Source organism: Lepidochelys kempii, chromosome 8 (genome assembly GCF_965140265.1).
Source record: "Lepidochelys kempii isolate rLepKem1 chromosome 8, rLepKem1.hap2, whole genome shotgun sequence".
NCBI lineage: Eukaryota > Metazoa > Chordata > Testudines > Cheloniidae > Lepidochelys > Lepidochelys kempii.
Genome location: NC_133263.1, coordinates 2,591,194 through 2,617,930, shown reverse-complemented (window position 1 = coordinate 2,617,930; position 26,737 = coordinate 2,591,194). Strand labels below are relative to the sequence as shown.

Below are 26,737 nucleotides of genomic sequence, written 5' to 3'. Positions count from 1 at the left end.
GTAGGATTAGTTTTTAGACCCTACTATACTGAACATACAAAATACATTTCCACTTCTGAGAGATAAAACCCAAATGTTGCTCCCTGTCCCATGGTGCCTTGGCAGAATGCATGTTACATTCTAAAGTTATACAGCTATATTCATGTAATGAAAATTGGTCTTTCAACCTTCCAGGAGAACACTCCTTTTTACTGGCTTTACCACCAAAATATATTTCAAACTTCATATTGGGACAGCTGGTCAAAAAGTGGGAGAGGGAACTGTGAAAGTATTTGCACAAATACTTTTTTGAATTTGACAAAATGTGAGAACGTTTTTAAATTCAAAAACTATTATCTTCGCTCTATAGCCAATTGAAAGCGGGGGCGGGGGGACAGAGAAATATCAAGAAAATGTCTTTGAAAATCTTGCCTGGGTTTTTTTTAGTTTCAAAATTTGATCAAAATTTTAAAAATAGTTCCCAAAGTGGGTTTCTTACTTAATGCAAATATTAATGGGATACTCTTTCGTTGTAAGGAAACGTTTTAAGGCCCCAATTCAGGAAAGCCATCCCTTGTCAGGAAAGCATTGCTTAACTGCTTTCTGGAATTGGGGGCAAAGTCATTAAGCAATCTATTATCCCTTGACAAAATCATGCATGATTCAAGAATCACGCATGGAATACGCAAGAGGATCATTCACTAGGCATGCTCCTTGCATGTTATTAAACTTTGAATAACCAGTTCTTGATTGACCTACATCCTTAGCGCCTGATGCTCTGACATTTGTCAGCATAGAAGAAAAAGAAGAAGCTATTTCTTTCTCTGACCCTGATTGGTGGCCTGTGAGGCTTCCGAGACGTTAACTGCTAGCTGACCACTAAAGGAATTCACTCCCATCATTCCTGCATGGACTGACGTGTTAGCAAGTGCTGGGAGCTGGTTGTGATTGCGGGGAACACTGTAGAGTGCTTCTGCAATATCCGCTGCTCTTTTCAGAATTATCTCCTGGAGCGGGGAAAGGAACAAACAAAAAGGATTGTCAAATTATCTTCCAACAAATGCAAGGAGATGTGTTATGTTAAATGTACTAGATAATGGATGGCTCAAAGGCTCAGATTGGGTGGTTTGTTTCTAAATCAGTGGACTGATTCCACCCAGATAGTTAACGACAGTACATTGTTAATGTCTGATGATAAATACTGACCTCTCTGGGAAAGGAGTTGGAAGTCTCAGTCAGGTCCACTTCCCAGTGGACAAAAACAATGGCACCCTGATGGTTATAGAGGCCAAAGTCTGACTGGGGATGGAGCCTAAACTACTCACTCATTTCTCAGGGGTAAGGCACTTGCAGATCACAGTGGCAGGGCAAGAATCTCACAATGTTGCTGCCCAAATTATACGTTTTCTGGCAACTAGGATAAAACTCGTCATGGCTGAGAAGCCAGCTGCTTACATGAGCAATAAATTCACACACTTCACTCCCCAGCCCAAAACACCCGACCAGCCAAAATGTTATGTTTTCTCATACATTTGTCCTCCTTTCACGCTGTAACAACATGCTTATACCCTTACCCATCGCTCCCGGACTAAAGCTCATTCGGGTTTTAGAGCTGCTCCAGTAGAATACATTTACCTGGTTATTATGTGGCATACCATAGAGTGCTTCCACTAAATCAGCAGCCCTCTTCAGTATCACTTCCTGTCAACAGAAAAACAGATGTGCTCCTTGGAATTCAACAAACACGAAGTAGGAAAAACAGCTAGTTAGAATCTTTTTATATTGTTGTATCGGTTGTGTTATTTTTTCCAGCCAGATAGTCTTTACAAGCAACAACTCTCAGCACGCATCAAATAATGTTAAATCACTAGTTCATCCTATTCACACACGTGTTTAATCAAGTCAAAAGGGTGAGAGTCATTGATGCTGCAAAATAGAATACATCACTCAATTGTCTCTGCCATCTGTACTATAAACCACTCATAGGTTTATTGCAGAATACAATCCTGAGGTCATTTACTAGATTACTGCAATCAATGTCATTCAGAGCATGTTATGCATCCCTTAGATGTGTTTATTTCGTTCTTAATTGTGTATCACAGGAATTGTGACCTTATCAGACAGGCCACAGTCCAAGGATATCCAATCAGTCCTGTACTACTGATAATGTAACATTCGACTTCTACGGTTTGCATCATTGTGTTATGGGCCACAGTCATGATCATGTATGTGCAAAGGTTGCACAACAATAATATTATGGAGAGACAGAGCAGGATTGAGAAGGGACTGCTGGCAAAATTCCATACATGGAAGCGTAATTTAAAACAATCCGGGATCTGGTTCTGAATTTGGGGTATAACTCTACCTTTCATTTCCTTGTTTGTCACTTTCTCCATCTGCTCCTCTGTTTATCGCTGTTGTGGTTCTCTATGATCATATGTATTAGGAAGAACTCTTCTTTCCTCCTCTCTCAAACTCTGTTGCTTCCTTTAGTATTTTCTAAAGGAAATATTTTCTGACATCTGGGTAATACCATGTCTCCTTTGTTTATATTTTTAAGCATGCAAGAAGTCAAGCTAACAATCCCAAAAGAAAATTTTGCAAAATTTAGACCAAAAGCAATCTTCCTCTATATGATGTCAAAATATCCAGCAGATCTCTATTGGTCTGAAAAAAAAAACCTACCCGTACTCACTTTCCTAAATAAAAATGATGTTTCTTCTTTTCCCCATAGCTGAGAGTTTATCTAATATAGAAACATGAAGCTGCATCCAAATATATATTTCTGCAGGAGGTTTACAAATATAGACGCAGCGCCAAATCTTAGGGTTTTTTTAATACTTTTGTGTAAAGTTAAAAAAGTTTAACTTAAAATATTTTACACAATAGCTATATTTTATACCAAAAAGGAGCAGTAATGTAGCATATATTGTACACTCTGATCAGAAAATAGAGATATAATTGCATTCATTTTGCTGTCACCATAACCTCTTCAGAAATCCTCGAACAACTCTTCAAATGACAAGCTTTTAGATGCATATTAGCATTTTTTTCAATTTTAAATTCTCTATAATATAAGATAAAACAGTTGTCATACTGCAGTAACTACTTATGACATATATAATGTCCTAAATTCAAAAATGAGATGTAGGTTTTTTGAACTCCTGGTAAACATTTAGGCTTGCCTTAAGTTGCTATACATCCCCTTTCCAAAGCACACATTTCAATTATTTTTCACACATGAAGCGAAGTGCATTATATAATTGATGGATTTTTGAATCAAGACATTTGAAACAGTTTTCGAACAGTTAGGCAGCTAAAGCCTTTGTCCTGTTTTATTGTTTGGCCATGGGAATTAATAATTGAATAGTATGCAGGGAGAGTGCATGCTGTACCCATGCAGAATCAATCCATGTTGTTTTAACAGAGCCACTAAAAAATTGACCACCCTTATCTGCCTTGCATTAAAGATTTAAACTAAAGATCTTCTTGTCAAATTTTGTCTTTTCCAGCCCTAATTCAAAGTCAGGAAGCAATACAGAGTCTGCAAACTGTTTGGGTAATGCTTTTAGCCTAATATGCCAAATTATTAAAAATTAGTCAATCTCTCCCCAACCCATCTTGGTCATCTATGTAATGCTGAGCTAAAAATCCTTTGGACTGAGTCTGAGCAGAGATTGGAAGAAGAAGAAGAAGAAGAAGAAAAAAAAAGGCCAGTGCAAAGCTCAAAACATGAGATCTTACTGCTGCATCACGTAATGTCAAACGTGTTCCCACTATTAAGGAATTGGAAGTTATTTGATCCCATATCATATTGCATGTAAATAAAATTAATTTTCATCATGACTTATTTAAGTACATTTGACAAGTGGCACTGAACATTTCCAGCTCGTCCCAGGTTATTTTTATAGCATTTCCAGAGTCTGTAAATGTGAGCTTCATGCTTTTTTAAACAACATTTTCCGACAATAAAAGGCTTTCCTTGTATCTGACATTTTCAGATTACGCAAGGCGGATGTTACACAAAAGCTCCTTTGTCAGGTAGTGGTATCTTCTACTCCAGAGCTGACCATAGCTCTTATACAGACAAACTCGTCTTCAAAACATGCACAGTAAAATGCTACTATATACATATTTTAAAAATATTAGCTTGTTTTTGTTTTATGCCATTGAAAACTTTTTCAGATCTGCTTAAATTACCAATGGTGCTAAAGTGATTATTTCAAATACAGAGGAGCCCCCCAAATCCTCCATAAGTTAGAATAACAGACCTTGCAAGGGGCTTGGATTGCGGTGACCAGAAAATTGTTCTCACCTCCATGTCATTACGCTCACAGTGAACCAGCCCCCGAGCATGTTTGTGTTCAGGATCTAATATATTGCCTTTCAATCAGAGTGAGAGCCACCGAACACATAGACAGAACATGACGAGCAGGTCAGGAAAGCAATAAAGATTTTACAGAGCTGTCCAAGGTGCTAAATTTACTCAATAATGGGTTTGGCACCATAGTGTTAACCTCTCATTTACTACCAGTTTGAGGGACTAAATTGAAGTAGCTGACTTCATTTACCTTGAAATGTATATTTTATGACATTATGTAAGTAGATTGAAAGGGCACTGCAGTTTTAACAATTTAAAGGCTAAAGCATGTTTAAGATGAAGCTTCAATATTTATTGTATGTTGCACTTAAAGTATATAGAATATTAAAATGTATTGATTAAATTTGTAAAAAGTATTATAAAAAAGGACAGCTAATATAAAAGATCTCTGTCTTTAAAAATCAACTTGATACTGTATGTTACCACTGCAGTGGTGATGAAAGACCAACAGACTTTTTTTTAAATTGAAAAATGAGTGAGACTGGCACGCTACAAAACAAAATCTCATGCTAAGGTTAAGAGTTGATGTCCCATATACTCTTTTGTTCACTGAAATTCTTCTTTGCTCTCATCTTGGGAGCTTAGATTTTCATGCTGTAAGTGGGCATCGTCTAATGGGCCATCTATTTGAATATGAAGTGAAAATATTTCTTGAGAGACAGAATATGACTAAAGCAAATATCTCATTTATGGAGGCATTTGTAAGGAAAGAGTCACTCTTCTCATTATTCTAAAAGTCTCCCTGCTTTTGGTTTAGAGTAAATGAGTACACAGAAATTAGTCTGTTCCAGGATAAAGATTTTCTTGCCTTTTCTTTGAAATAAGCATTATTTTGTTGTTAGGTGGCTATGCAATCTAAACTAGACCCAACTAGTCCAGTTGGGGGGGCGAGGGGTTGTTTTTAACAGAACCAAAGGCTTTCTCAGCTCTCTTTCTTCTTGAAAATACTGGTAGATGTTTACATATGTGAACAGCACCAGAGTCTCAGGCCTGGAAGCCCTGTAGCTACCTGGTCCAACCTTACTGCAGGAAGGATTTTATTATCACAGCAGAAGGACTGCGCTTTTGGAACACAGAAGGTTAAATTCAAACTAAATCCACTTCTGGCTGAATTTACCAAAAGTGAATACTACAGCACTTGTCCAACTTTATTTGTTCAGCTTGTGATGTGAGTAACTCTCCAACAGGAATTCATCAGGACCATGACATTTAGTTTAAACTGAATTATAATCTCATATTAAAAAGTCTAGTGCTTTGTCTGCTATGCCACTTGTCTTCAGAATGAATAATATTTTCCATATATGGTTCACTGGGGTCAAATTTCATCATAACGACCAGTACGTGCCAGGGTTAAGGAAGATGTGTTACCATTCTTGATGACCTCTGCTTACAATGTTGCAATTAGTAAAAAGAATTATGTATCCATCCCAATGTGGACTATGGGTTTAACTGATGTCAGGGCACTGTTGAGTATTTTTAGCATTTTAAAAAGAATATTTAATCTAAATAAATCAATTACAGAATGTTTGAGGGACTTGTTAAAGCCACATGAATTTTGTCCGGCAGGAGCTGTCCACTGTACATGATGTTCATCAGCCACATACCGTATTATTTAGTCTACCAAAGGATTTATGTACTTGCCAAAAAAAAAAAAAAGCTGTTCTAGCAAATCATGAGGCATTTATCTTATGTGTTGTCTAGATATCATATCGCCTTCTAATGCTCTATTAGCATTGTAATACAAGAGAGAGCTCATTCATCTTTGGAGAGGTTACTCATGGATAATGATGTCATTCATACTTCCTCGACTCATCTCTGACCTATTGGCTCTGCCTCCTAACTTCCTGATTTCATGGGAATGACAGCACAAACCCACATGCAGAGCTAAAATGCTGAGTATAAGTTGCCAATTAGCTTCTTCCCTTGAAAAGTCACATTCTGAAATTTCAGATTAAAATGATGAATATTAAATTCTTAATTACTTGTTACTATTTTGCGATGGATGAAGTGGCAGGTGATGCTTACTATGGATACTCTTACAGTGGGCTAGAGCTAAGACCACTTTGTACATTTAAAAAAAATGTACATAGATGTATTATTTCCTCACAATTTACATATGTATTCTGGTTCCTAGGGGTGTGTGTGTGAGAGAGAGAGAGAGTCAATACGTGTGTGTGAGAGAGACATAATTATAAAGTATGAGAACGCCTTTCTGTGTAAGGTGCACCAAAGAAAACTGATGTTTGGGTAGACAGCCAATAGGACTGCCAGTTAGGACATCACAATTCTGAACTGCCAGTCCTTTAGCTAAACGTACAGGAGACTCAAAGCCATGCTACAGCTGCCATCTCTACGGACGTCCATGAACTCAGTGCATCTCTCCAGATGTATACAATGCCCATTTCTTTATCTTAGTGTTTTCAACATTTGCATGTGAAAAGAAAAATCATTTGTACAAGCAATTCAAAATGCAAAGAGATTTAATCCACTTAAAAATGAGGGGAATGTGCCAATTTAATGGGACTGTAACTATCAAAAACACAACAGTGTAAAATGGCAGGACACATCCTTGAGTAGACGTTACAGTCGCACAGAAACTAAAACTTGACTGAAGAACAAACAAAATCAGGGAAAAATACTTCCATGTTTCATAACTGAGTCTTCCCGCTGAAGACATGAACACAGAATAGCTTCTATAAGGACCAGAGGGCAAATGAGGAAGAAAGCCAACGGGTAGAAAAAGTGTCTGAGATAAAAAGGCACAGCTTAATATCAACTAGAGGATGGAATTTTACCATGCTTTTGCTGCTAAATTCCAATGGCACGTTGGGCACGTTCCAATAGCACATAAGGCCCACCCTGGGACTAGAACTCTGGCTTTTCCAAGCTTTAACAGTCTCAATGGCTTCCACCCAAACAGAGGATCACAGCCTAACTCTAGGGCACTAAAAACACGGATGCATGACCTTACCCACCTGCTCCACAATGAATCAAGCCTATAAATAAAATATAGAAAGCCTATATGAGGCACCAAAAAGAATGAACGCTGAAATCCAAAAGCATGCAGATATCTAGCCTTAAAAGATGAGACTCAATGATGAAGACACCACAAGGGTGACAAATCCATAGTAATAGAGAAAAAAACACCCCATTCAAACAGTTCTCAGCTGCAACTACTACAGTCAAAAAGAGGAAACAAAATAACAATAACAGTCCGTAAGACCATCCTTGTGAGTTTATGTTCTTATCTATGTCTCCTGTTAATTCAGCACCCTAGATACCAGAAGAGTATTGGCCGGCCTTGTTAATCTAAAACACATGTGTTTACATTCCAGGTGGGGTTTGGCTGGGCTATACCAATGGGCTGCACACCCAGCTGCTGGTAAAGATGTTGAACTTCAGGGTATGTAGTCTGGGTAGATAGTAATGTGGGACCCTTGGAATATACTTATGTTTGAGAGCATGGCTGCTCTCAGTATATTATCATCAACTGAAGTATCTGGCAAGTAATTAGGATAGCCCCATCTCTAAGAGCAGAGGAAGTCTTCATTGGTGGTAGGTCTCTAAGTCAAAAAGAAGAAGGTGTCTAGAGGAGAAAACTTAGTACCAAATATCACTCTGCTAATACGAATTCCTCTCTTTGGAGATCTTTGCCAAGATGACATTTTAAACTCTCATCTTTCTCCACAAGATATTCCCCTTCTGCAGGGCTTTGCCTCTCCTGCTCAAACACAGGAATATTGCATCTTGCCCCAAAGCCGCCTTCTCAGTTTATGGTTTTACCTCTGCTCCTATTAAAGTCAATTGCAAGATTTCCACTGGAGCAGCTTCCCACCTTCTCTCTCCCCCATCTCTTTCTACCTTATTCTCTATTGCAGACAAAGATTACTGCACAGTCTGAGCAACATCCAGCTCTGTGAGCTAAAGCCAGAGCTCTTTAGTGATGTCAAATTTTAATCCATGAGGTCAGCCTCCTCCATCTAGATCCTCTAGCTGCTAGCTGCCATTCATTGTATTTCCATCCATCCAGATCTTATATTACTTGAGCTGGAAGATGTCCATCCTATTTGGAACTTGTTAACTGTTGCTTGAAGGAACTGCCATCATCAGAAGCTGAGTGATTCTCTGGCATCTTTTACAGTCTCTCTTTCCTGATTATCAGGAAAAGAACACACTGCAAGGAAGTAAAGAAGGATATCCTCCATAGAATGTTGCATCTGATGAAGTGAGCTATAGCTCACGAAAGCTTATGCTCAAATAAATTGGTTAGTCTCTAAGGTGCCTCAAATCCTCCTTTTCTTTTTGCCGATACAGACTAACACAGCTGCTACTCTGAAACCTCCATAGAATGTCAGTCTGAAACACTGGTAAGATTAGGAAACAGTACAATTTTTCGTATTATAGAGAAAGCTCTAACACTGATCTCTAGAAGGTAGGGACTCTATCAACAACTCCATCTCCTTAATTATGCAATCCAATCTTCCATACCATGATTAATTTGCCAGGAAGGAAACCTTGGGTGCCCCTAGTGGATCACTGGAACACAAGGTAAATGGTGTCCAAATTAAAAATGGGTAAGTCCAGGAGTGTTCAACTCAGTGGCTCACAGAACACAACCATCTTCCTGCAAGAGAATGCCTGGCTCCCATCAGAATACAGTGGACGTGATTCTATTCTCACTTATATTACCTGCAATGGGGTTATTCCTCATTTACATAGGTGTAGCTGAAAGCATAATTTGACCAAGTATTTCTAAAGTTTAGAATGTTTTTTCTACCTGAAATTTAAAGGATTTGAATAGCTATATTTTAAATTCATTTCACACAATGCATTGCACTTGCATTCACTGGGTGATGCATGCAGATGTACATTTTCAAAACAATGCAAAATCAGCTCTGAACCTCATTGCTTTGAAAATTTATCCCAAACTATTTGTATTGGCATCTAGTATATTTTGAAGCAGATGTTGCTCACTGAGTTTATTGAGGCTTTAAGGTTTGCTTTTCCTTTTTGCATCTGTAAGATTTCCTGATAGCTCTTAAATCAGGTACTCTCAATGGTAATAACTTTCCTATTCCTTAAAAACAGCTGCAGATGAGAGTGGCCAAAAAGGAAAAGTGTTGTTACTCTTGCTCTTATCTTGATCATTCTATACCCTGTATATTTTTGGAAAGTTGTCAAAGTTCCTTTATGGAATAATAAGAATGTTTTGAATTATTTGGAGGGCATGGACTTATGTAAACATAAAAAGAATTTGATAGGAATGGCATTGTGAGTGCCTAGACGTTATATTGTGAGACATTTGATAAAAAATACAGGGCTAGCTCTTTCACAATTGCTTGGAAGCAATTTTTATATCCTATTAGAAAGAATTATGAAAAATACTTGGGGCCAAAGTTTCAAATAAGATTTGTAATTTTGCAGGTGTACATAGTAGAATATAGAGAGACGATTAACTTCTTTGTGTGTGTGAAACATATTTGCACTTGCAAATCAAGTAGGTTGGAATCTCTATTTTATCCATGCACAATTGTTTGCACGAAGAGGCCAGGTTCAAATCCCCTTTAAAATGCTGGCCCTCCAGGTCAAATCAGAAGTGTAGTGGGTGACATGGTCCACTTCACTGGATTTAAGTCTATAAAAGAATCTAATTATAATTAGTATTACAAGGCCAGATCTTCAGCTAATGTCTATCAGTATAGCTATCTGGCATTCAAAGTGTTAATTATATATGAATTGGTTTTTACTTAATTATTTCATCTTCTGAATTTTGTTTTTATTGGTGTATTTATCTTTATGAATATTTGATGTCGATATAAAAAACCTGTATGATTGACTAGATATTTTCCAGAAACAAGATATAAACTCATCTATATGGAATTCATTTAAAATCCCCACAAAACAGTTTTAATGAAAATAAAAATAACGTAAGAATGAAGTACTAAGATGAGAGGAATTGTCACTTTTTTGGTCCAATGGTGAAGAGTTTTTGGGTTGTAAATCTACCATAAGAAGAGTTTCTAGTTAGGCGCTTGAGAACATGTTAGCTTTTAATGGTGGAATGAAAAGTGAAAAATAAGCAGCACTGAGATTTTGACCTACAATGATATTCCACTATGTTCTGCCCAGAGCGAGTGCATAAAAATGTTGAAATAGAGACTGGAATAATGTTGATTGGTTTTAGCATTACAGTTAAAACACAGCTCAGTCGTAACCCCTACAAATGAGTACGTTCACTTACATTTTATCATCAGTATAATTGAAAAAAGTCTCTTGAAAGGGACATTCTCATTACAATGAAGGACCACTTCAGACCCAATTGAAATGAAAAGAAAGAACGTAGATTAGGTGTAGATACCAAGTGGTAATTTCTAGGAAAGCATAAAATGCCAAATGTGTAACAATTATATTTTACAACTATGTGTTCAAAGGACTTCATAGTACTTTATGGCATAAAGAGGCTTTAGCTCAAGCAGAAGTACTTCAGTGAAGTGCTTCCTAGCTTATCTTGTTAAAAGACTTTTTCAACTTTCTTGCTTACAGGAAACGAAAGACTCCCTCCCCCTCTCCCCCCAGCCCCATATAGGTACTTAAACACATCGTGCAGTACCCAGTCAAATGCTTTACAGAAGTCTGCGTCTATTACATCAACACTATTACCTTTATCAGCCAAACTTGTAATCTCATAGTTAGTCTGACAGGATCTATTTTCCATAAAGCCTTGTTGATTTGCATTAATTACATCACCCTCCTTTAATTCTTTATCAGTCAAGTCCCGTATCAGCTGCTCCATTATCTTGCCCAGGACTGACGTTAGCCTGACAGTCTTATAATTACCCAGGTCGTACCATTTAGCCTTTTTAAATATTGGCACAACAGTTGCTTTCATCCAGTCTTCTGCAACTTCCCCAGTGCTCCAAGACTTATTGAAAATTAACATTAAGAGTCCAGTGAGATCCTCAGCCAGCTTTTTAAAACCTTTTGGATGCAAGTTATCTGGACCTGATGCTTTAAAAATGTCTAACTTTAGTAGCGTTCGTTTAATATCCTCCAGATACTTGTAGAATGGAATGGGTGTTATCAGAACAAGGAGTAATGGTCTCAAGTTGCAGTGGGGGAGGTTTAGGTTGGATATTAGGAAAAACTTTTTCCCTAGGAGGGTGGTGAACCACTGGAATGCGTTACCTAGGGAGGTGGTGGAATCTCCTTCCTTTGAGGTTTTTAAGGTCAGGCTTGACAAAGCCCTGGCTGGGATGATTTAGTTGGGGATTGGTCCTGCTTTGAGCAAGGGGTTGGACTAGATGACCTCCTGAGGTCCCTTCCAACCCTGATATTCTATGATTCTATGCTCACCATTCAATGAGACTGTATCATCTGTTTTTGCCCAAATACAGAATAGAAATATTAACTGAAGACTTCTACCTTTTCTGCATTATTGATAGTTCTACCATTTCCATCTAGTCATGGGCCAATACCATTGTCCAGATTATTTTTGTTTCTAATATACTTTAAAAACTCCTTCTTATTGTCCTTAACTTTCTCCTTGTATCTCTTGGCTTCCCTTATCAATTTTTTTTTTTACAATTCCTAACTTCTGATTTATATTCATTATTGTCAACTTCCCTTTTTCCCCCCATTTGTTATATCTATGCACACACACATATACACACACACTTGTTTTTTTATAGCTGCGTTCGCTTACTCTCTAAACCAGGTTGGTTTTTTTGACAAGTGTGGCCTTATTCCTCAATTGTGGCTTTTGGGGCATCTAGTAAGGTGTTCTTAAATGATTCACAATTACCATTCACATTTTTCTGATTAAATTCTTCCTGCCAGCTGATTTCAGTTGGATAAAGTATAGTTCCCTTGACGGCTCTGTGATATGAAAATAGGTATCACATTTCATACCAGACAAGGCTCCATTTTCAGTGGTGAATGAAACAATCACTGTTTTATAGTTGCTCTCAGAGTTGATTGGAAAAATACCAGCAACAAATTTCACAGGAATGTTTCAAAATTTTTACTGATTTTCCAAAATATCTCAAAAATTCAATAATTTTTTTCAAACGTCAAAATATTTCAGACAGCTATCAGGCAAGATGAAAGCCCCAAAAATGTAATGAAAATGATCAAATAGAGCCAAGATATTTTTCCAGTTGAAATGTCAAAAACTTGAAATTTAGAAAAGTTTGACCAGTTCCAGTCTGCAAAGTGCTTGGCAGTCCTTTGGGCTGCAAGTCAAAAAAAGTGAACAGAATGTTGGGAATCATTACTAAAGAGATAGATAGTAAGACAAAATCATGTTGCCTCTATATAAATCCATGGTACGCCCACATCTTGAATACTGCGTACAGATATAGATGTCCCATCTCAAAAAAGATATATTGGAATTGGAAAAGGTTCAGGAAAGGGCAACAAAAATGATTAGGGGTATGGAACAGCTTCTGTATGAGGAGAGAGAAATAAGACTGGGACTTTTCAGCTTGGAAAAGAGACAACTAGGGGGATATGATAGAGGTCTATAAAATCATGACTGGTGTGGAGAACGTAAATAAGGAAGTGTTATTTACTCCTTCTCATAACACAAGACCTAGGGGGTCACCACACGAAATTAATAGGCAGCAGGTTTAAAACAAACAAAAGGAAGTATTTCTTCACACAACACACTGTCAACCTGTCAAACTCTTTGGCAGAGGATGTTGTGAAGACCAAGACTATAACAGGTTCAAAAAAGAACTAGATAAGTTCATGGAGGATAGGTCCATCAGTGGCTATTAGCCAGGATGGGCAGGGATGGTATCCCTAGCCTCTGTTTGCCAGAAGCTGCGAATGGGAGACAGGAGATGGATCACTTGATGATTACCTGTTCATTCCCTCTGAAATACCTGGCATTGGCCACTGTCGGGAGACAGGATACTGGGCTAGATGTACCATTGGTCTGACCCAGTATGGCCATTCTTATGTTCTTAAGATACTATATCAAGATAAAATGACGAGGATATCATCATTAATGAGCAGACCTATAGTTCATCCTACTGTGGGGATTAAAATAAAGACGACTTCTGAAATTCCTGTATCTTCAGTACTGTGTATATGAAACAAAATTACATTACATAGGGTGGCATAGCTTTATATAACATTCCAGTGTACCTTCTCCATCTTCCACTGTCCAATATATTAATGTGAACACAGATCTATCATGAAAACAAAGCAAAAATGCATACCCTTGTTTACAGAGATAGCATGAGCGTGTACACTATTGTACTTAGAAGATGTTTCAGTCCAGAGGAGTTATATCACCGTAAGTTACATGATTGACTTTTACAACAGAAAGAAAAGGCTGTACTCAAACACCTGTTATTGCCTCCATGGAAAAAAAAATCAATGAAAGTAAAATGAACAAGAGATTTTTCTGAGTTGCCACTAATACAGCTGAAGAGCTATGGATATTAAAAGGTCAACAAATAAATTAGTCCAAGTGTTATGAAATGAATGATTTGGCTTATAATTGTATTGAGAGCAAATTGTTCACTGCCTATTAGAGCAGGTAATTTTTATCTATAGTGCCTCAATTACTGTTCCATAAGCAATAATATAGTTGTAAGAGCTGTTGGTTCGATCGAGTGACCTCTGAGAAGCTGGCTGGGACAGCTGACTTTACTATGATGGATCACTACGCTTGATCTCCAAATGGTGCCAAACCTCCTTCCTATGAGAAGAGATCTCATAAAAGAAACATTAAGGCCTGATTCATTTTACCAAAATGTCTGAGTTTTCAAGTGTCAGCAGTTAAGTCTAGATTGTGAAGCCCTGTATTTCTTAGAAGAATTATGACAATGGCACCGTATGCTTCTAGCACACACTGCTAAACGGCATCATGATGGTAAGGAGGATGCTCTCTGCTGCTCAGCTGGAGCGTGTTGTGAGAATTGAGAAATATGCAGTGATCATATTTTATATCAGAGAGTGAACCACTGTATAACACCTGCAACTAAGTTTAGAAATGGTAACTGTAGGCTGGCTCATTGATAATGCTTCACACTTCTAGAATGCCTTCCATCTGAGGATCTCGAAGTTCCTTATTACAAGAAAGAATGACATTTCACAACACCCCCACAAGGTAGGTATTATTTCCCCAACACCCTGCATCACAGAGAGTCTTGATCTCTGCACTCAGCATAGCCTAGTTATTTTCCTAGGCTGTTTCTGACAGGCCAGGCTGACCGAGCAGGTGGAGAGGTAAGGACCTTATTTGTGGAGAATGGGGAACTTTTGTGGCTTACGAGGAAAGGTGCTTTTATAAAATATGTATAGGCCCAGAGCCTGTATAGGAGCTCAAGGAACTGAAACAAACAAATATTACATAAAATATTCACCCCATTTTACAGATGGAGAAACTAAGGCAAGGCTTGTCCAAGGTCAAACAAAAAGTCTGTGGAACCGCTAGGTATAGAACTAAATTATTAATCCCCCAAACCATTCTGTTTCTTACTCAAAAGTAACAGATGATGCCACTTACATTTAAGGTTATAACATGGTCCCTATAGGTACAGCTAACACAAAGAGACAGTTTTTAGTGCATGAATTGCATAGGCAGTTATTGCAAATCTGCACACATATTTTGAACCTCATATGAATGTGCGCTAGGAGAGTATACCACTGCTTGTTCCATTTCCTATATAATTCTGTCGGCCTAATTGTGTACTGACTTCTCTGCAGAAGTGTTTGAAAATAACACAATTGAGAACAAATCCTGCTGTTTTACTCAAGTAAGAAAGGATTATTTATGACAGTAAGGATTTGGCCCTGGTGTGCATGGGGGGGAAAAATGGGCTGAAAGCATACAACTGTACCCCCTGCATTCAGGGAGCGGAGGAACTAAACGAGTCTTTCAGTGCTTCCATGGTGTGGGGCAAAGTGCATCCTGTGAAAGGGCACCATAGCAGCTGCACTCCCAGAGCTCCTCCAGGACATCATGCTGGTCTACGATACAATGGCCCCATGGGCTTCCACGAGGGCAGTACCGATCTACACTGCCCCCTGAAGGGGCCCAGTGCTGCTATGTCACTGTTTCTCATCCACATACGTATTGAGTTGAAGATGTGACGGCAAGCTCTGAATTGCTGAATAGCCCGAGCATTAGAAACTAAAACAATAAAAGCATAATTAGACTACATTGTACCATATACAACCAATTCCTGTTTCCATTGCTATGCCACTGTATTTATGATAAATCACTAAACACAATTACTCTATTGGGAGGGCGATTTTCCGTTTCATCTCCCCATTGAGCAAAAGACGGCTGTGTGACTTGGGTCTGAATTTCAATTTTATCAGCGTACAGTTGAAGTGAATATTATTTGGCACAGTGCAGTGTACAACTGAGCCACTAAATGGCTGATTTACTAAATTATTATTAGATGAGCCCTTGCTGTTCCCAGTGAAAGCGCAGTCACTGTCTCTCTTCATGGTGCGTTCAAATTGTTCTGTGTTTAAATATTCAGCATGAGGCTAATGTGAACTGATGAACTGAGACAGCAAACATTCACTTTCAATACAGAGAGAGAGAGAGAGAGAGATGCAACATATCATGTGGCCTGCAGAGGTGAAAATGATTTATTTTTAAGGATGTTGCTGCCTACTTCCATTACTTTAAGGTACTCTTAATTAGCATGGTGTTTGAATGAGTAATTCAGGGGTGTAGCAAAAACAGCTTCATGGTTATGGAGGCTTCAGAATTCCAATGAAGTGGTGCTTCAGTCTAATTCTCTCTCTCTCTCTCTCTCTCTCCGCAAAACCTTAGGAACGCATTTGCTGCCACCATCGTTTCACAGTTCAGCGTGTGATTTGCAGCATGGAAGGAGCTTTAGCTGTGATCCTAACCTTACAATGAAATTTGGAGGATCAGCCTACAAATATGCTTGTGATATACTGTTTTGTAATTATATAACTTTTTCGGGTGGGGGAGGTGCCGGGGGGGGAGGTGGAGAAACAATTTCTTTACTGCCACCTGCTGGAGTTGACAATAACCCTTTGTCATACTAAAAGAACAAGCATCCTCACTTAGAGGACAGTTACAGCAAGCACTTAAAATACTGTGATCCAAGACACTTACAGTAGATTAGAATTTTTTATTGGTACTGTGTTGCCATAACAACATAAAGACAGCAGATGACTTAAGCTAAGCTTGCAAAGCAAAAGGCTGCTCATCTGGCAGTTAAAATGAACACAGTTCACTTCACAAGTTCTCCATATGGACCCTTAGTGTATGGTAATGAGGATACCATATGGTGGAAGAAAATGCACAGAGAACAATTGTGCTCTACGGGATGAGTGCACTGAGTAGGAAGTTATGAGGAAACATGGGAGAGATATTTGTGTGTGCGCTCTATAGCTCCAGGGCTCTTTCAGAGGGGGCTCTTTCTTTTCTTAATCCACTTCCTAATAGATACATATCTAGAAATGACAAAGAAACAAACTGCACATTTTGCAACATCATTCATCATAAACTGTCAGCTGTGTTTGTAAATCAGCTTCGTAAGATCTTATAAATTTGTAATTCTTAAAAGGTAACAGTGCTAAGTTTTTAGATAAAGAGCAGGGAAATTTAAGCACTTCTGACAAGCAGAAACATTAGTGGTAATCATTTTAAAAACAGTTGCATCTTTTTGCCTGCATGTTTAGCTATATATAATGCTGGAATGTATAAAAGCTTTAAAGGGGAGAGAGGGGGAAATGGAATAAATACTTTTTATTATATTTCCAAAAGGATCAAAAATAATTAATTGGAAGCACAGGTATTGCAAGATTTACACACACGTTCACACGCGCACACACACTATTCACAGTACTAACCAGATCCTAAACCTGGTAAGACAGCTTGCTAAAGACTGCAAAGTCAATTTTGTACTACACATGCTTCATAAAAGATGAATATAAATGCATTAGTTAGACACGGTGAGCTAAATTAGAAGGTCAGGCAGGGCTGGAAGGGCTGAAAAATCACACAACCAATGACTGTAATTACTCTTTTTTTAAAGTCTATTAAGCGGTGTTGTTCTATCAAGACTCAGGGGTATAGGACATGAAGTACAAGATAAAGTAATGTGTATTTATTACTCCCACAGGATCAATTTACGAGATATTTTCAGCTCCATGGAGCAAAATACACAAATGCAGCTTTTGTTACTTTCCTCAACTGGGGTTTATTTTCTCTAAAAGCGCTACTGCTTGAAGGAAACATGTTTACCTGGTTAGTGTCCTCCTGACTCCATCATTTCATTGTTGTGGATTTTTTTTTTTTAAATAGGGGAATCTAAGATCACAGGGATAAGCCTTATTGGTCATTCAAACAAGTGGCTCAAGTCACTCATCTGGAATGGGTTGATTTAATCTAGAGGGTCCAGACCCAATCTAGAAACCTGCCCTCGGGCAGGCAGAGTGAAGAAATGATGCATAGATCCCTGTCATTCTGCGAGCCTGCACGTATTCAAGTTTTGTCACAGATTCTAAATGACACCATCTGCTCTAATCATTTGCTGAGTAAATGCTGACCCAATTATAAAGAAAACTCACTGAAATGTGTACACATGCTGCTGACCTTCGGAAAAGTAAGGGCTCCTTGCCAGAAATGTGTATATGACTCTGCCCTTCACTGTTTCTGAGCTCTCCTGTGTTTCAGACCCTACATAGTCCCAGAAAAAGAAAACCCCACACCCCACCGCAACACTTTGATCAGGATAGTGCCCTTTAAGGCTGAAAGTTTTCAAAGCTGCTGCCTAAGGCATTTGACTGCTCAAATCTTGGTGGTTTTGAAAATCTCCCCCTAAGGGTATGTCTACCCTGCACACGCCTCACGGCAGCAGGTAGAAGATGTACACTGCCCAACCCCCCTAGTACTGGTATAAATAGCAGTGTAGAACTCCAGAAAATCCCTGCAAAGGTGCCAGGACCAGCTTTCGCTCTGCTCCCACGTCCCTGTACCAGCTTAGTGGTTAGAGACAGTCATCACGTCTCACACATTCACTGTCAGCATAGGGAGTCCAACAGTAGGTTGTGGTCCCGCGATCCACATCCTCCCCTCCACCCTCTGTTCAGTACAAAGGTTTCTCTGATCTGGATCAATGTCAGGATGGATTCAGGGTAAATCGTTGTACTGTGGAGTTTCCTGCTGGGAAGGGCTCCCTGTAGATAGTGCCCAACTGATTGCTAATGGTGCCCTGTACAGGACACAGGCTGAATTGGCAGAGGAAGAAGAAATGCCCCTTAGATTATGTTTTATGGCTCAGGGACTGGCATGGGAGAGGGTCCATGAGGGAAGGTGGAACCTGGCAGTGGTATACTGCCTGACAGGCAAAGAGACTGCTGTGAGCTCCACTCTCTCCTCCACAGAGACATAAGCAGAAATAAAGCCCCTGTTCTGAGGATAAGGTGTGCAGCGGAGGACAAGCAGGCGAAATATGGATTGCTGGATTGTATCGGGAGGGTAGGATCTCTGACCCCTATTGGAAGGGTAAGCAAGGTAGATACACTTGCTTCTCACATACCTAGTGAGCAATCACAATCTTAAGTATAGTGGTAGCCTGCAGTTGCCAACAATGACAAAAAAACCCATACTTGGTGTTAGTTTGCACAGAGGAGTGATGTATAAAATAAGCATCAAGTTTTTACAGACAATCTTTTTTCCATTCATAGATTCCTAGTCCAGAAGGGACCATTGTGACCATCTCGTCAGACCTCCTGTAGAACACAGGCCAGAGAACAGCCCCAAAATAATTCCTAGAGCAGAGCTTTTAGAAAAACATCCAATCTTGATTTAAAAGTCGTCAATGATGGAGAATCCTCCACACATCTTGCTAAATTATTCCAATGGTTACTTACTCTCTGTTAAAAATGTATGCCTTATTTCCAATCTGAATGTGTCTAGCTTCAAAGTCCAGCCATTGTTATATCTTTCTCTGTTAAGCTGAAGAGCCCATTATTGAATATTGGTTCCCCATGTAGGTATTGTAATCAAATCACCCCTTAGCCCTTTCTTTTTTAGGCTAAATAGATTGAGCTCTTTGAGTCTAACACTACACAGTAGGCTTTCTAATCCTTTAACCATTCTCGTGGTTCTTCTCTGACCACCCTCCAATTTACCAACATCCTTCTTGAATGGGGGTACCAGAACTGGACATAGTATTCCAGTAATGGTCACAGCAGTGCCAAATACGGAGGTAAAATAACTTCTCTACTGCTACTCGAGAGTCTCCTGTTTATGCATCCCAGGATCGCATTAGCTCTTTTAGTCACATCACCACATTGGGAGCTCTCAAGTTCAGCTGATTATCTAACGCAACCTCCAAATCTTTTTCAGAGTCACTGCTTCCCAGAATAGAGTCCCACACCCTGTAAGTATGGCCAAAACTCTTTGTTCCTAAAGCCTTGTAAGTCAAAAGCAACTAGGGGCCAATTCACCTGAACCCCATCACCCCCAGCTCCCTGCCCCAGGCAGGAGACTATGCATGGGAAATTGTGTCTGGCAACGAACTTTCTGTGTAAGAGCTGGTGAGAAAGGAGGTGTTTAAAATCTACCTCATAATGGAACCTGCTTTATAACTATCTGTGAGTTATCTGCTTTATAACTATCTTTATAACTATAAGTTGCTAGCGTAGCTCCAGAATCTCCTAGGGCCTGCCCTAGATTTATCTTCAAGATTCGTGGTACAAAGCGTGAAGAAGCCTTAATAAATAAATGTGCTTGTGATTTAAACCTCTTTACAAATTTCCACCACACAGGTGTGCGAGAACCAAGATGTGAGTGTGTGAGTGTGACAGAGAGAGCGATCGCACACACAAACATGCATATCTCCCAGCCCCATGGAGTAGGCCTTCTCCAGTCTCCACCTTAGGGACTGTGATACAATCCCTCAGGTCTAGCATCCCACTAGTTCTCTTTACTTCTCTCTGGAGAGCTCTTGCTCCCCGTAATCTGCCTCCCCTGGCGCATTGACCAGGAAAGATTTCTACTCAACTCACCCCAGGTGCCTGAGCTGACTCCAGGGCTAGAGGGTGTCCCCCACCACCCCTGTACTGGGTCTGCTCTTGGAATGTGTGTCCGGGCACAACTGTTAGTGACCCCTCTTGTCAGCTGGCTTCTTTCCCCTGATCTGCCCCTGTGCATGAGGGGAGAAGCCTCCTCCCCACAGCCGGTTTGCTCCACCTCTCCATCCCCCCACACCTGCTTCCATTCCTGCTTCTCCAGAAACTCTACATTTAAAAAAAAAAATCAGGCCAGATTATCCATGGATCTCAGCACCTCGCAGCACCTCCCGTAACCAACAGTGGGGAAAGAGAGTCCGAACTCGCTGTTGTTCTCAATGGCAGTTGCTGCGTGGGCGCCAAGCACTTTTGAAAAGCTGGTCCAGCAGTTTTAAAGCAAGAGGAGACCAAAGTTCTACTGTAGGATATCACAATCCCTGGGACCACAGATGTTGCTGCTACATTCCTCCTTTGGAGCTCTGCAGAGCAGAGAGCGTGCACTAAGAGTCAGCATCACGCTGTCACCAGGACCACAGCTGCTTCCATTTCTTAAAAGATGTCTATTTCATCAATAACGCTTAATGGAACAATGGCCTTCAATCCCTAAGGGCAGTTATGGAAACATGGGGGGGCGGGGTATGGAAAAGCACAGCATACAAGGCTCTTAATATACAGAAGTTCTGATACATTGGGATGGCAATGGTTAAAAAATAGGAAAAGCAATATCTAAAGCTCTGAGCACTATTTTCCATTCCCTTCTCTGCCCCCCTCCCATTCTCCTTCTTCCCTCTTGGTGCTTCTGTCCATCTTAAGATCCAAAGCCAGATGGCCCACAATTCTCATTTAAGTAGTCACTGACAACTGCCTGCCATGGAATCCTGCCAAAGCCTTGCCTCGTTTTAATGACTACGGAAGAGCATCGTGCAGCATTCAGCCTGCACACAAACTCACTACATCCTTGATTAGGATTCTGGAGCCAGCAAATGGTGTTGGGAATGAACCATCAGTGCCTCAAATGCAGACGCTGATGCGTGCCAGCCCCTGCTGCATTCAGCCTCTGTGCACGGCATATTAATGAGTCTTGAACTTGAGGCCCAACCTTCAAGCTCTCTCTAACGCAGCTGCCAAAGCCCCTTGCCTCCCTTTAGGGTCTTACAGGAACGTTGGTTCCGTCCAGGGGTTCAATTATTCCTTGATATAGGAAATTGGTAACTTCTTCACTGTCTGATTTACACAAGCTGAGATCACACCCGGAATACAGAAAAGATGATTTCCCTTGATTTAGCGACTTCATGGAAGACCAGTCAAGTAGGAGGAAACACACATAGGATGGCAGAAAAATGCTGGATTACCTGGACCACATTTTGGTAATCCCCAGAACCTTTCACTCAAGGATCTAAAAGCACCCAGCAAGCATTAATTATTTAAACCTCAAGGCACCCTTTGTGAAATATTAACATCCTTATTATACAGACTGGAACACTAGGGAACAGCGATGCAGTGAAGTGGCTTGCTCAGAGTGCCGGGGGTGGAGCTGCGGAAAGAACGCAGGAACCCTGATCCTCTGCCCCATGCACTAAGCACAAAACAGCACTTTCTCGTGTCGCAGGGGAGGAAATGCAAACTGTGACATCTTAGAAGGTGATGGATGGAAGAGTGTGTTACAAAAGTAATGCAGACGGCACAGCCAATAAATTTGCACCTGGGTGCCAATAGTTAGCAGCTCACGAGACGTGCGGCAAACCTGACAAGTCCAGATTTTGCCCTGAACCTCCGCAAAAACACCACCACCACGAGGGGAAGAGGGAGAGCTCGGTGGTTTGAGTGTTGGCCTGCTAAACCCAGGGTTGTGAGCTCAATCCTTGAGAGGGCTATTTAGGGATCTGGGACAAAAAGTGGGGATTGGTCCTGCTTTGAGCAGGGGGTTGGACTAGATGACCTCCTGAGGTCCCTTCCAATCCTGAGATTCTAGGATTCTATGACTGCATGGCCAAGAACTGCAGTGAGGGCCATACCTGTGGGTTGAGAAGGAAATGCTCCCCCTTTCAATCTGCTCTCTTGCCTGCTGGGCTAGCATGTGGTGAAAAAGCCCTAATTCAAGCAATTTGCGGTTAGTGGACTCAGCTCTTATCCCTGGGCTGCTTTTAACAAGGTAGAAATTCAGACATTCTCTGTAGTACTTCTCACACCTGAACCTCAGAAAACTTCTGCTGCCAGTTACTCGAGTGGGATTCCTTGCTGTCACAATGAGAAAGGCCATAATGTAACTGAGATGAGTGTCAGAAGAGGTAGAGAATAAGTAAAATTAGATTTTCCCATACAAAGAGGTTAGGTTCTTCCGATGCACTAAGAGCCATTGTTTTATACTAGGAGTGTGCAAACCACTAGGGCTCAGATTCTGGTATGGGCAGAGCTGCAATGAACCCAAACTTGACCCAAACTCAAATTGCACAGCCATATCATACCACTGGCCCAGGAGGGCACATGCTGCAGTAGCCCATCCATAAGCATTCGTGGCCAGAGGGGAGATTGATAGCCCATTGCAATATCAAATCTGCTAACCCAAGCTGAAAATGTTTGGTCCTAATTTACATTTGATCTGTTATTTAAAAACAGAAAACAAGGCTCTGCTATTTAATTGGAAAGTTGAGTCCATAGCAATCTTATGACTTCTGCACCCTTTAGGCTTGCAAATCCAGAGTGCATCATAACCATGTTGTTATTCTCTGGCAAACAGCTTCTCTCAGTGGGCATCCTTGGCTGCAGAGCTATGCTGAAGTCACAAAAGCCTCATGCAGAAGTAGGATGCTGTTTATCCGTAGGGAGGATTGCACCTCTGAGGAAGCAGTCCTAGGTACAAAAGCATGCTGCAAACCTGTCTAAAAATCATGCGGATGAGGGGAGAGAGAGGTAGAAGGGCAAATGAAGCCAATGAAAAACTATGCTCCAGGACAGCATGTTTTCTTCTAATTTCTCAGGAGGCAGGAAGGAAAAACAAAAAACAAAACAAAAAATCCAGGCGCCAATGTCCGAAGCCTTTCCAATCAAAGAGAATGGAGAGTTAACAAGACATTTAAAATAACTCATCTAATTTCATTTCTGTGTCAACAGATAATACATAATAACATGATGATGCTTATTAACTCTTTTCCATTTCAAAGCATTTCACAAGCTTATCAATGCTCACAACAGAGCTATGAGATATCCCAACATTACAGCTCAGGAGACTAATGCAGAAAAGTCAAGGGATTTTACACAGGGGTACAGAGGGAGTCAGTGTCAGGATAAAACTTGGAATTTCCCAATTCCCTTCTGCCCAACCACTTATTGTTAAAGGACTGAAGTCAATGGCAGGTTTTTTCCAATGACTGAAGGGCGCAGAACTGATCACTAAGCCACTTGACCACATCTCTCATCACCCTGTGCTGGATGGTGGCAAGTTGCACAGTGGGATACCTACCCACACTGCACTGCACTCTGCATCGATACAAGCGCTCCCAGTGAGGACACCCCCTGCCAACACAAGGAGCCAAGTGTGCACACGCACTAGCGATGTAATAACTGCGGTGGCTGTATGCCAGTGTAACTTAGGTTGACGTAATTCTGTAGTGTAGCTATGGCCTGATTATTTCAGGGTTACTGAAACAATGACGTGTACTATTATTATATTAAATGGAGACACATGGCTGAACATAAAATGACACATACTCACAGTGGCTTGTGCTCCTCTGATTTATACAATGTAGAGTTCTCAGGGTAATTCTGCAAGATGTGACTGCAGTACCAGACTCTGCTAAGACAGACGCCATCTAGCTATCCAGGTCTAACTTTGCTGAAATGTACAGAAGGCCTGTGTTCCCAAATACCCACAATACCCTATGCTGGTGTAGAGCATTCCTGACCATTACTACCTTCAGTGGACTGTGCCTTTAATACCTCCAGACACAGCATACACCAGGCAGTGGACAGGCTAGCTCCAGTTGTGATGCAGGTCATGTGCAATATCCCAGAAGGCTGCAATGAAGGTTTGTTAGTTGAACCTTCTGGGCTGAGTGTTTATGTGAGCTGCCACTGATGCCAAACCAGGACATTACATTAACAGGCAGACTGGTGGGTTCCTTTGGTAAAGATCAAAGTGCTTATTTTCAAACAAACACCAGCCAGTCCCACCTTTGCCATATTTAAAAAAAACCAACAAAACTTGGTGCTGACCTTTGGCAAGCGTTCGGGGTCACCAGGGTGCCGTGGGATAACCTTCTGTAACCTTTGGAAACCGTAGTCAATGGTGGGCTCGTTCAGGGCTGAAACAACAACAACAACCATTATGAGATGGCAAACGTCAAGCAAGGAGGCTCAGGCATGCTGGGTAACAATTGGCAATGCATCGCCAGATCAGAAAATGATCAGAGCGAAATCTCTCATTGCTCTTTTTTACTTACATCAGCAATGACTGTGAAGTCTTGCTTCAAGCACTGTTAGAGGTTAGTTTTGAGGCTTTGGTTTAAAAAGAAACAAAACCTTCCTGCTCAAGTATCTGTGACAAGGTTGCTGCAAAGTTTCAGGGCTTTGTAAACAGCTTCTGAGTAAGGAGCAATTACTACCTCTGAAAGCCTTGATAAATTAATTTGATAAATGATTTGCATCCCGCATTTAATTTGTTTCTCTTTTCAAGTTAGAAGGAAAGTCCCATTTCATTGGAAGACAAAAGGACAAAGCATAGGAGACTCGCATTCTCACATGCTATTATGTATTCAGTACCACCTGTATGTAGAGATCATGTGCTTTTGTGCACTTTTGTCACGGCAAGGGCTCAGTTCTGCACCCACTGAAGTTAACTGCAAAATTCCCATTGACTTCAGTGGTCCAGGATCAGCCCTCAAATTATCAACACCTGAACTGACACCCACCGAGTTTATTTCATTTAACATTGCCATTTGCCTTTTTAAGGTTTTATCCACAGTCATCAAGGCGAAGGAAAAGGGGAGGAAGAGGTAGATTTAAATTCTCCTGAGAACGTGGCATTAATAGCGCTGATAGAGGCCCTGATTCAGCAGAGCAGCTGAGCACTTGCTTAACTTTAAGCATATGCTTTAGCCCATCCCTATTCAGCAAAGCATTCAAGCAAGTGCTTAAATATGGTGTTAGCTGTGAATGTCTAGAACCACTGTTCAGTGTGGCCACAAGGGGGCACACCCTACAGAGGTAAGACCCTGTGAAAACAGGAAATAAAGACGTCTTGCATTCACCTTGACCATGGTGTACTGGGTCTCTATCATCTCCACACTTAATTTAAAACATTGAGGTCAATGAAACTTAAGTGCATGTTTAAAGTTTGAGCATGTGTTTAAGTGATCTGCCAGGCTGGAACCAGAGTCAGGCACTCGCAAGCCTCCTTACACAGTTGTCAGCATACCTTGGCGTGTCCTAACCGACACCTGCCATTTCAGTCTCTGAGCTCTCCTGAACTGTGAATGCACCTTGCATTGACTTCTATGGTGGCTTCATTATGAGGACTATTATCTTCTTGTGACTAGAGTCACATCATCTAATTCATTTCAATGGATTTAGGGTCCGATTCTGCAACTCTTACTCACACTGAGTAGTACCTTACTCCGTGAAAAGCAAAATGGGACTGCCATGAAGGTAGGGTATACAACTACTCAATCTGGGTAAGAGTGGAAGAACATTGCCAGAGTTTTTTATTTTTAATAAAAGGCCATTTCAATATCTGTTTATTTTACATCATCGGCAGGTTACAGTTTACAGTAAGCACACATATAGTATAAAAGTAATATCACTGATTTGATTTTAACCAATCCCTCTGTCCCTTCGGCCAATCTTCCCCCAAATAGGCCAGGTGTTAGTCCACTCTAGGGTATTCAAATTCTTTTATTCTTGGCAACCACATTTCTAAGGTGGGTATTTGATTTTGCAAACAAAGGCTCAGATTCTCATACCCTTACTCACCTAAACTGAATCAGGAAGTTTCTCTAGCATCATAACAGGAATCTTTTGGGTGTATCCCTGAAATAACTCTTGCAACAATGTTTTAACATCAGACCAGCAGTCTTTCAATACGAGATGTTCCCCAAGTATTAGGGCATCCCTCCACAATACAGCGACAAAATTGTGGGGGGTAGGGGTGTAACTGGCTAGGTGATAGTACTACTGAAAGTGATCTGGGGATCACAACAATGTGATGCGGGAGCTAATAACATTCTGGGGTCTAGGTGTTACCAGTGAGGCCTCAGCTGGAGTACTGTATCCAATTCTGGGCACCACACTTCAGGAAAGATATAAACAAACTAGAAAGAGTCCAGAGGAGAACAACAAAAATGATAAAAGGTTTAGAAA

At 40.5% G+C, this 26,737-nt stretch overlaps 1 protein-coding gene across 9 annotated transcripts in view; it reads right to left on the bottom strand.

The window, feature by feature from the left end:
* Positions 1–26,737, bottom strand: part of EBF1 (EBF transcription factor 1) — a 334,110-nt gene that overhangs the window by 14,003 nt on the left and 293,370 nt on the right. For all 9 annotated transcript variants that reach the window (XM_073355192.1, XM_073355197.1, XM_073355193.1 and 6 more), the window contains exons 11-13: positions 24,596–24,684; positions 1,615–1,680; positions 809–986 (exon numbers count right to left, since the gene is read on the bottom strand). In XM_073355192.1, coding sequence (XP_073211293.1) covers positions 809–986; positions 1,615–1,680; positions 24,596–24,684 — 333 coding nt within the window. The remainder of the gene's footprint in view (positions 1–808; positions 987–1,614; positions 1,681–24,595; positions 24,685–26,737) is intronic.